This window comes from Xiphias gladius, chromosome 6 (genome assembly GCF_016859285.1).
Source record: "Xiphias gladius isolate SHS-SW01 ecotype Sanya breed wild chromosome 6, ASM1685928v1, whole genome shotgun sequence".
Lineage (NCBI taxonomy): Eukaryota > Metazoa > Chordata > Actinopteri > Istiophoriformes > Xiphiidae > Xiphias > Xiphias gladius.
The window spans coordinates 19,000,915-19,012,035 of NC_053405.1; the positions used below are offsets into that span (position 1 = coordinate 19,000,915).

The window sequence follows — 11,121 nt, forward strand, 5'->3', positions numbered from 1 at the left end:
ACTCATCCAGAGATGCTTTGGATAGATTTATTTTACAGGCTTACTAGCTGCAATGTGCCTGACAGTATTTCATTATTTTACCTCAAATTTCACACTGTACTGAAGACTACATACTTTTTTTTTTAAATTTTTTTAAATGTAGATCACGTTACTTTGCGCTCTCCTTGTTTTGCTCTCCAGGAAGCAGTTTGAGCATAACAGGATGATCATGGAACAAGCACAATACCTGGAAAGCAAGCAGAGCTACCAGCTCCTATAAGCCCCAGCCAGAGGCAGCCAGAAGAGGCTTAGACCTGACTGCTCCACTGAAGACTCCACCGTACTCCTTTGCTTGCCCTGTGGACCTATTGCAACAGTAAGATCACAAGTTACAGTGGGATCCAACTGCAAACTGTGTTTGTCTTTCTTTTTTGTTCATAAAAATGGTTAAGGAATGGTAGGAATGCAGGGGGGAGGGAGGTGAACACCAAAACAAATGAGCATAATCCACTGGTCTAATGTGTTTATTGTTTCGATACTTGGCCATTGAATGTCCACAAATCAGTGCAAGTACAATGCTCTAAAACTATACATTGCTGTCCTTAAAATAAAACAGCATCATCATACACTAAACATACATCTTAAATTAACATCTTTACTAAGGTTTAATCAAATGGTTTAAAAACTTTATTCAAGGAGGTAGAAAATAAAACAAAAGAAGCCGATTCAAACATTTTCTTCATCAGCTTAGACTAGTTTTATCCTAGTGTTACTTTGTGCAAAGCCTGAACATGCCAATAAATAGAATAGATTGGTGAGATTGCATTAAATAATTAAAACTTTGTACCAAAATATGATTCATTGACCTACACAATAGTATTGCACATAAAGTTTTCAATAATATATTAACTCTAATAAAATTTGAGGATTAAAATCCAAGAGATATTCAGAAACATTGTGCAGGCTTGCTTCATACCTATTAATCCTGCTGGAAAAAGAGTAGCAAATTCTTTGAAGAAAAAAAAAAAAAAAAAAAACAGAACAAAAAAACCACAGAAACTATGAATTCATTCCTCTTGTAGGGAGACTGTGGTAATACTGTTGTGTCACAGTGCAGAGGGTGGCAGAGCAGCCAGGCTGTCCCTGTTGGCCTCCAGAAATTGGCTACAGGCGGAAAAAGCGCTGTAAAAGCTGGACGAGAGGCCAGCGATGTCTGTGGAGATGTAGGGGAGGACACCTGGTGTTGCCTGGTTGTAGTAGGTGATCTGAAACAAACCACAGGTCAGTTGTGGTACAGCAAACCTTTACAACTTGCAATTACTTTTCTCTGGTGTTTCAGTTGGATTGTTTTGAGCTATAACATGCGGTGCTGTAATGTGCTAATAGCGAGCTTGCACGCTAAACTGAGTGAGCGTCTCATTTGGCCAACCTTGGTGACAGAACTGGACTCTTCCCAGATTGTGAAGCCAGCGCAGAGCACCTCTCCCCTGGTGTAGTCCTCCGTGGGAGGGTGAGTGGGCAAAGTGACAGAACGCAGAGCGATCAGATATGGGTCCCTGAGAGGGACAAAAGAGGATAGTATCATGAGATTTTCTCAAAGAGCAAGAGGGAGGCTGTAATGCAATAACACTGGCTGCATAAAAAGGTCATATATATGGTTGAATGGGAAATCAAGAATGAGGAATGCAGTGAAGTGACAAAATGTGAAATGACATGAGAAAGGTCATCTCTAACTGTTTAGTATGTAGTATATTACAGCACCTGGCGTCACATGGCTTCCTCCTAGATGCCAGTAAGATAAAGTCCTGGCCTTTGCTCCCCTTACTGACAGAGGGTGTAGCGACACGATAAAGGGTGTCATCCTCATCCGCCTGGTGGATCACCTCACACTCCCTGCAGTTGACACACAATAATTAGCATCAGCAATAAGCTTTACATCTCACCCTATCTATCAATATCACTTAAGACAAGTAAGTAAAACGGTAAGTTACTGAATTAAGTTTTGTTTGCAATGTCCAGTCCACATAACCGCTGCAGCACTACAGTATGAACTTTCAGTGTGTCCCAACATACAAACCATTTATATTTCATGCAGAAATAACATTGTGTCTAACTTTACCCTTGTGTTCCTTTTGTTGGTTGCTGTTATAATACAACTGAGGCAGGGCCGTCTCTGGACAGTTTGGTGACCTAGGCGAGACGTCCGCTGGTGCCCCTGCGGGGTCTGATTTTTTTCAATACTTTATTATTTCAAATTTAATTTTATTCAGCTGCTGTTCAGTGTCCTGCCATCAGCATCATCTGATGCTAAAGTTAGTATCTTTACATGCACCATAGTCCCTGTTATGTATTATCCTGCTTTTAACTGTATTCAGGATATGATATAGAACTTATATATAGAACTAGCAGTGAGGAGCAGGTGTTATTAATATGAGACTTTCACTTACGGCTGTCCTGATACATTATTTATTTCAATTCTATTTTTTCAGTGACAGACTTTTACAAGTAGATCAGGAGCATTTACAAAATATTTCTTCCTCCCCTTTGATACCCCTCCAGCCTGTGGCGCCCAAGATAACTGCCTGGGTGGCCTATGCCTAAAAACAGGCCCTGACCTGAGGAACTGAAGGTACAAGTCTGGTGATCTTTATTTCCGATATTGTCATCAAATCCTTTGAAAAGACCAAAACAAAAAAATAATTTATCCTTGTTCCTCTGTGCCAAAGACCTCCACAAATTATGAGCAATAAACCACATGGTTTCACAGGGTCACATGTTACTTTATTACCATGGATACGAGCACTGTAGTTTACTTTGAGTCCATCCCACCTACATCATCCTGCCGCCTAAATATTCACTAAAAGCACAAACACGTATATTAATCCACCACTGAAACTAGTCCTCACTAAGTGCACAATAAATTTGCCTTTCCTTTTTGTTTGAGTTATGCTAGCTAAAAACTACAACGCCCAGCAGTTTTAGGAAATTACTGAGCCTTTGAAAAAATAAAAAAAATAAAAGATAAATTTGTGAGCTGTTTTGAACTATTTGCGTCTTCAGTAGAAACAAATGGACCTGGGGCTGAAGCCACAGCGGAGGGAAGAAAGACGGTATGGAAAGAAAAGCATACTGTTGGTTTTGGTCTTTTTATGTGGTAGTAAGATAATTACAGAAAAACACCAGACTTATCCTAGAAACTCATTCTGCTGTTGCGCCGACTGTAAAGTGCTCTGCGTCGGATGATGCAAAATGCCAAATGTGTACATGTTAACTAACTCATAATGTCGGTCCCACTCTTTTCTCCTCCTGAGGTCTGACAGGAGGTGGAATGTCTTCTCAGCTGCAACACTGACGTGCATCTCCACCTTGAAACACAGCATGTGGTTTTCCTCCAGTGTGTACAGTCTGACCTAAGGAAAAGAGCACATCCACAAAGAGGAGGTGGGGCGATCGTCTACATCTAGGATTCTTTCCAGGTACTAAATGTGCACACATGAAGTTTGAAGTAGTCAAAAGCTGCCACATTAGTTGGTGGCTGCATGAGAGATTATAAATGCGGTAACTGTACATCTTTTGAGAATGACCGTTTTCAGGTCTTGTCAGCTTTAGGCAAAGTTTTCTGGCTTTTTCTGCATTACTCCACAACTTAATTAAAGCTACATGAGCGTGTTTTGAGCACAGCCACTGTGACCAGTCCAAAATAATACAGATCAGAATTCATGGCAGAAACACAACAGCTGTAACTATTTAACAAGCCATATCCTGGACAGTAACACAAACAATACTGACCTTATTTTTCTCAGAGGTTAACACCCAGTTGTTTCTGGTATCCATTAGTTTCAGTGCTGTTACATTGTTGTAGCTCAGGTACATCTGAAAAAACAAAAGGACTGACTGAACTCATATGCCTGACTACAGTGGCAATGTCCGGACAGCTTTACTACACATGTGTGCCTCTGTTTTCCAGAAATTACAATACCTGGTTACTTGGATCCCAGGGTGCAGACAAGGGGACTTCAGTTTGCTTGCAGGAGATAATATATTTCCTGTAAACATGAAGGGCAGGAATGATATACATTAAAGGAAAAAAGAAAGACAAAGACCCTGAGCAATATCAACCTTTTCATTCTAGTTACAATATGATCCCACACATTTGGTTATCAAATGGGGGAATATAAAGATTATACTGGTGGCAGGGTGTTTAACAGTTGAACAATGAACTTATTATGCTTGACAGACTCTGCACCAAAGTCTTCTCAGCTGTGATGTGCTGCTCTGCCAAGTCATGTGCTGCTGCCGAGTAGTGTAAACAATTGATTCTATTGCACGACACTGGACAAACTAAGCACTGATGACACTGTTTCTGTATTACTACCATTGCTTTATACTGGATCATATACCACAATAGTTTCTTTTTTGCCTACGTATGTATTTGTTGCTTTTGTAATGTTTTTTTGACGATTCCTTAAAAAATAAATAAAAATAAATAATTATATATATATATATTTATATATATATATATTTGTGTTTGACAGTATTTTGAGTAAGATATGAAGGTGTGCAGTTATCCAGATGGTTGTAGCCACAGCTATTGGAGGGACTATTTCCTCAATGATAGACGTGAATCAGTTTGATTTACTATCTATTGGCTCACACCATACTTTTCCTGCTGAAATAAACTGAGAATTTTTTAAAAAAAGCTGAGACAAAAAACATTTTTTTGCATTTGAGCCACCTTTTTATACTGACAACATTACAGATGTCTGCAATAAACCAATGTAAACCACCTGATACATCCATTATGCTCTACAGAGAATAAAACGTGATGGTTTAAATGGAGATACTAACCTATCGAGCCGAATCTTCTTTCTTGCAATGGCTTCTTGATAACGCCTTTTTCCATCCTGCGCAACATGCGAGAACATAACACAAAAGTCAGAACACAAAGAAACTCATTATGTGAACTTCTTACATTTTCGCTCTACACTGTATTATACACTAGTGTCTCTCTAAGGCAGCAACAGGACAATCAGAAAAACTCACCACAGGCTCCGGTCGTATCCGTGGCAGTGTGCGTGGTTTCCTGTCACCGTCCAGCACCTCAAAGGTCATAAAAGCACTATTTATGTGGCGCAGAGGTTCTCCACCCTGGTAGGCCTCAGCACATACTCCCACCTCCATGCTACAGCACACCATGTATGCCGGGAAAATAGGTTCACAAAAAGACAGGCATACACACAGATGTACAATAAAAACACACGCAGTACATGTGTAAGTTATAGATCGCCATTGCAAACGTCTATTAGATGAGTTGAGAGTTATTATGATAAGAATTGATCATTAGTTATAGACTCACCTGTGCTTGAAGGCATTGTTAACTATGGCTTTCAGCACAAGTCGGTCCCCAATGTGAGACGGGCCACGAAAATGGAACATGTCTATGGTCCTCAAGGTTGGGTGTGCGTTACACAAGCGACTAGATCAAAATGGAGAAAAAAAGAGGAAAGTGTATGGCCTCGTGACAAGTAGCTTCTTAGAGAACTAGGAATAAAATTAATATTTTTTTTATCTTTAAGAAACTCACTCACTCATTTTCTTGCTGAGAGTTAGATGAGAAGATCTATACCACTCCCTTATCAGTGCCGTAAATATGAAGCTACACCCAGCAGTCAGTTAGCTTATTTTAGCATGAAGACCAGAAGCAGGGGGAAACAGTTATCCTTGCTCTGTCCAAAAGGTAACAACAGCTGCCTTCCAGCACCTCTAAGGCTCACTCATGTCCTTATCTTTTTTTTATCTTGTTTGTTCAACCTATACAAAAAACTGAAGTGTCAAAAAGACAATTTCTGGGTTTATTGGGGGGGGGGGGCTTCCCTGGAGTCTCAGTTGGTTTACTGGCGATGTCATAGTGAAGCCAAGACAACAGGAAGTCACTGGACCCGGCCACACAATAGTCCGTGACACCACAACACACTGTTATTAAACAGTTGAGTACAGGAAAGTGTGGGCTTTAGAAGAGTCGGTAGGTGGATTTTGTTACCGGGCTAGCTGCTCCCCCTGGTTTCCCGTGTTTGTGCTACGATAAGCTGCTGCTGGCTGTAGCTTCATATTTAGCGTACAAACACGAGAGTGGTATCAGTCTTCCTTTAAAGCTAGTTTGATTCCAGTTGTAAATACTAGATACATACCTTGCTGCAATTGTAGCCACATTCTCCATCCAGGCCATGATCTGGCCACCAAAGGTGCTGACTTGGTGATTGGCATGTGGAGGTAACACCAGCTCAACACTCTCCACTCGTGTCCGCTCGGCTGGCACGGCGTCCTGATACTCCTGGCATTCCCCTGGAGAGAGCAAGAACAAGGAGCTTTGATCAGTCGGATTTTAAAATGGTACAGACGTCTGGCCAAGTTTTGTGTTATAAACCCTTGTGTCTACAGTCTGTACTCAGTTGAGCTGTGCTGCTGCTCAGTAGATCTGTAATGATCTCAGCATGGATGAGCCTCATCCTCCTCCTCTCTGCTGCCAGGCTGTACTCCATCTGCTCCATTTGTGTGCGAGGAACCACCTGCTTCAGCTGTACCTGTGTACACATAACACAATCACACACACACACAAACCCAGGGGATGCTGAGCAAGCATTAGAAAAAATGCATTTGTGTCCATATTTCGGCTTTTGCCTCTTACCTTTCCAGCTTCAGTTCGTCTAGCAACAAAGGTGGCGAAGGCATGGCAAACCTTCCACTGCCTGTCCGTGTAAAGGTCCTCACAAGTCACCAATATGCCCACCTGAAAAGAAAAGAATCACCACATTCACTTCATTTTTCCAAAAGTTACATGAATGTTCACTCTCATGAAATCAAAAACTACATCCACCAACCTCCATACTGGACATGAAGGCTCTGTTGACATTTGCTATGATGTTGACCACCTTTCCCACCCTGGAACAGACAGACACAGACTCTTCTCTTTACCATCAACATGGCGCACTTACAATACTATGAACACAATCTGAAACCTCTCTACTAAGAGACATAATATTAAGTCAACATCAAGACAAATTTGGTCATCAATGTTCACATTTTGCAGCCTGTAGCTGAAGAGAAATATGAGTGATCAAATGAATCCATTTTTGTTTTGCTAACATCAGTATCAATGTTTTGCACCTTCAAGCTTCAGTGAAAGCTGAACACAAGTAAACATTTCTTTGTACAAGAAGTGCATACGACCCTGTTTGTCCTCCCCTGAGTCAGTGCAATCAATTTGTTCTATCTCTGCAACCAGTTCTCAGTTGGAGATACACCTTACCCTATGGTGTGTTCAAAATGGATGTCGTCCACAGAGGCAGTGATACAGGAACAACCTGCATGTCTTTCAGCTAGGAGAGGCAAGATTAGACAAACATTTAGTGCAGTACAAAGCCACAAAGCATCTGCAGGTCAGGGATATTGAAGGCTTAAATATGTGCAACTACAAAGGCAGAGAGAAATTATTTATCATCCAGAAAGACTTCAGACCTGTTTGGAATTTAAATTTAAAACTTATTCTGTATAAACGTGGAGCTTTCAAATTAATTATTGACCTCAAGCAGCCTTTTGACCAAAAAAAAGAAAATCTCACAACTACTTCTCACATTGTAAAAAAGTACTTCATAAATTATGAGGGATGTTTAAAGAACACCTGTAAAGAAGGTCTAGACAAAGTCACTGTCTGAAACAAGTGCAAATCATGCTCAAGTCCAAGACTAAAACAGGTAAACAACTATAATAACCTGACAAATATAACAAAAAAACATCAAATGCATAATTTTAAGTGTTGTAATGTGTACGTTTCGACACACACACTCATACCCGTCTTTATCGACCTAAAAGCTTAGTATAGAAATTTCACACCACTCAAGTGACCTGGATTTTACGTCCTGGCTGTGGGTTCCCTGGCTTAATCATCACAATTTTCAGTGTTGGGGGATGGAAAGTCAACAAAGTGAGGATGCTCTGGTTCTTGCACCAGCTGGATACACCCACTCTGGATAAGTAAAGGTTCAAAACTGTCTGGGTTAAGACTGAAAGATGCATCAAAATCTCGATTACACATGGTGTGTACAATCACTCCTATGGCGTAAACTTAATTGAACAGGAAAGGTACGAGGCTGTGCAGCATTTTCTATGACAAAAAAAAAAAAAAAAATCACACAAAATCAAAAAGGACTCTTTGAATGATCAGAATTTAATTTATACTCTATGCCCACTACATCCTGCTAAAGTTCTTTAGTAGTAAATGGCACAACAGTGACACATGTTCAGAGCTGCAGATGCATAAATATGTTTAAGACTTTACGCTGCCCCGCTGAGCAGATAGGATATTATGAGTTCCACGCAGTGAAGCTTTGATGTAAGAAAACTACTGAGACTTTAAAAGTAATAATATAGGTTTTGTTTATGTGTTCAATTAATTAGTATTTGTTGTGCAAGTTTTCTTCTCCTACAGCATTTCCTTAATGCTTAAATTGTAAAAATTTGAGATTTTCCCGATCTTTTCCTACCAGATAAACAGGCGGTGGAGTCCATCCACTTCAGCAGCTGTCCGACACTCAGCTCCCCACAGTGGTTGGCATGGCAGGGCAGCACGATCTGACTCATCTTCACTTCAGTGGGGTTTCTGTACACTTCCTCGCTCTCCTGAATGAGCAGGGGGTCAGGTGCCGTGTCGGCATCTTCCCCCTCCGACGTCATAACTCAAATCTACACAGAGAGGGAACGCAGGAAAACGAGTTAGAGCAGAACCAAGACACTGGCCACTTTAATTATTTCTCTCGTGTAATGAATTACAATCTGTGATCCAAATATAAACAAAATGGTTTCCACATCATCCAAATTTAAAAGATATGATCGGAACCTGCATTACTTTTAAACTGACTGGAAAGTCTTTTACTACACTATCTAGACTTAAATTAGACAACAACTAAAATATGTTATTCTTGTTGCCCGTTGCTGTCAAAATCCATGAGAAAGACAGAGGTCTCAGTTTGTTGAGTCATCTGCACAACTCCCTCAAATCTGAAACCTGTCTGGAGGTAAAAACACCTGCTCCAGGTTTAATTCAGAAAAGTTCTCCAGATAACTCAATTAAAAAAAAAAGAAAAAGAAATAAAAAAAGATGTGGTCTCCTAAAATGATAAATTCATTTAACTGATGAGTATGATACTCCAATAAAAACCACAAGTATAACCACGTAAAAATATCAAGATAATGCTATGATAATCATTGCAATATTTTTCATTTTTTCTTTATCTTCTACCACCATGAGCTACTCCTAAAATACATAGTAAAAAAAAAACATTTAATAAAGCACATTTGTTCCAATATTTTCATCAGCTGTGACAAAAAAAAGATACTGAGTGAAACTCACTCAGTGATATTTTCATCTGACATAAACAATCCATTTTGTGGTTAAAGGGCTGCAACATAAAATAGGAAGTGTGTAGTCAGGAGCACCACTGTAAAACGTAAGACGGCTACTTGGTAATGTCGACCCCCCCCCTTAGATTTTGTTCACAAATCTTGAAACTGCACAATCAGAAGACGCTTTAAATAATCTGCAACTCGGTTTGTCGTCTAAGGAGTTGCTCAACATTTCTCCCATAACTCAAGGATCGGGAAAAAAACTCAAATGCCTATTTATGTACTTAAACCTTACAGCATTTTAAAAGGTACAGCTCCTCAACTTTGAATAATTCAACTTTGCATACAAACTGCTGGCGGGGGCTTGTCTTTTTTGGAGCTGTTGAGACAAACTATTTTAAGGCATGCCGCTGAGCGAGGTATTCATGGAAACTATTTGCTGGGATTGAACTGTTTGACCATAACTTCTGCTCCAATGGGGCGTGCGTGCAGCCCAGTGGTCACCTGCCTTCCCTGTTGTCGATGACAGGCGCCGCAGTGACCTTTAAATTGACTTCAAGAGAAATGAGACATACCGCAACATTGAACGTGAAATTCTGCTGCAACTTGCAGAAGAAAATGGGAAAATATCAGGCGGACAATGGCGCCATTTAAGCCTGCCGTTTATTCTACAATACGGATCGTCACGAGCGAACACGCCAGCTCCGTTCAAACTCAAAACAAACAACATCAACTCTCTTACCCGAGTTGAAGGTTTATGCCGAAGGTGAGGTCGAGATCAAGTCTAGAGGAGGCAGTGAACGTGGGCTACGAAACATCAGCACCGGCTGGGAAGGAGCCGCCAGCGACCCGCCGGACCGAGCCGCTTCTCATTTGACCCGTTCCTCAACAACACAACAACTCCAAGTACACACACACACACACACACACACGCACACGCAGCACTGCTGCGCCGAAGAGTTTCACCGCTGGAGGGAGGGAGGGAGGGAGAGAGAGAGAGAGAGAGAGGGAGGGCGAGAGACCATCGCCTGTAGTCGTTACAGTTACGTCCACATTTTTAAGGTGGAACTGGAGTCACCTCGCACTGATGTTTTCTATTAAAGGGGCTCTTTATAGTCAACGAGGAACAATATTTGAGTGTGGACCATCTTGCCCATACACGTATTCGAATAAAACAAAGACAAAAACTAACCTTGCTTCGATATTTAGGCACCTTTTTAAATCGCTTCCATATTCAAGTGACATTGAAAAGTGAATTAGACCCTAAAATGCGAACCAATTTATCTGGTCTTTTACCTTGTTCTCGAGGCTTTCATTGGCTTGGTTGCTAATTCTAAGGGAAAACTAAGCTTGTATTATCCTTATCTGGTGTAGTCAAACATAAAAATAACTGATTATACGTATCTAATAAAATTAATACTGTTAGTTAAATGGTTAAAATAAAGGGCCGAAATAAATGTATAAGCTTTAAACTCCTGTAACCTCCAAACACTTGATAAAAAAGAGAGAAAATATTTTTCAAGGCTCCATATTTTGGAGAAGATGGAAGTTATTTTTATATAGGAAATATTTCTTAGATTCTAGATGATTCCTTAAATCGTAAAAACTATTTAGGAAAGAAAATAAATCAAACTTCAGTTAATTACCAAATAGTTCATTTACATTGCAAAGGTCAGAAAGAAGCCGAGGAAACAGTTACAGGGGAACTATCAATTTCTTAAGTTCACTGATCGAAGCTATCAA

The 11,121-nt window shown here is 40.3% G+C and overlaps 1 protein-coding gene across 1 annotated transcript; it reads right to left on the minus strand.

Moving 5' to 3' along the window:
- Window positions 1-487: 487 nt before the first annotated feature.
- acot11b (acyl-CoA thioesterase 11b) lies at window positions 488-10,298 on the minus strand. The gene is made up of 16 exons (XM_040128153.1): window positions 10,121-10,298; window positions 8,520-8,718; window positions 7,286-7,355; window positions 6,858-6,918; window positions 6,665-6,766; window positions 6,425-6,560; window positions 6,168-6,321; window positions 5,336-5,455; window positions 5,023-5,161; window positions 4,828-4,883; window positions 3,959-4,025; window positions 3,769-3,852; window positions 3,256-3,389; window positions 1,741-1,872; window positions 1,409-1,535; window positions 488-1,244 (listed from the first exon to the last, which is right to left on the minus strand). Exons 2-16 carry the CDS (start codon window positions 8,707-8,709, stop codon window positions 1,086-1,088), a joined length of 1,731 nt encoding a protein of 576 aa, XP_039984087.1. The 5' UTR covers window positions 8,710-8,718; window positions 10,121-10,298; the 3' UTR covers window positions 488-1,085.
- Between the last annotated feature and the right edge of the window lie 823 nt (window positions 10,299-11,121).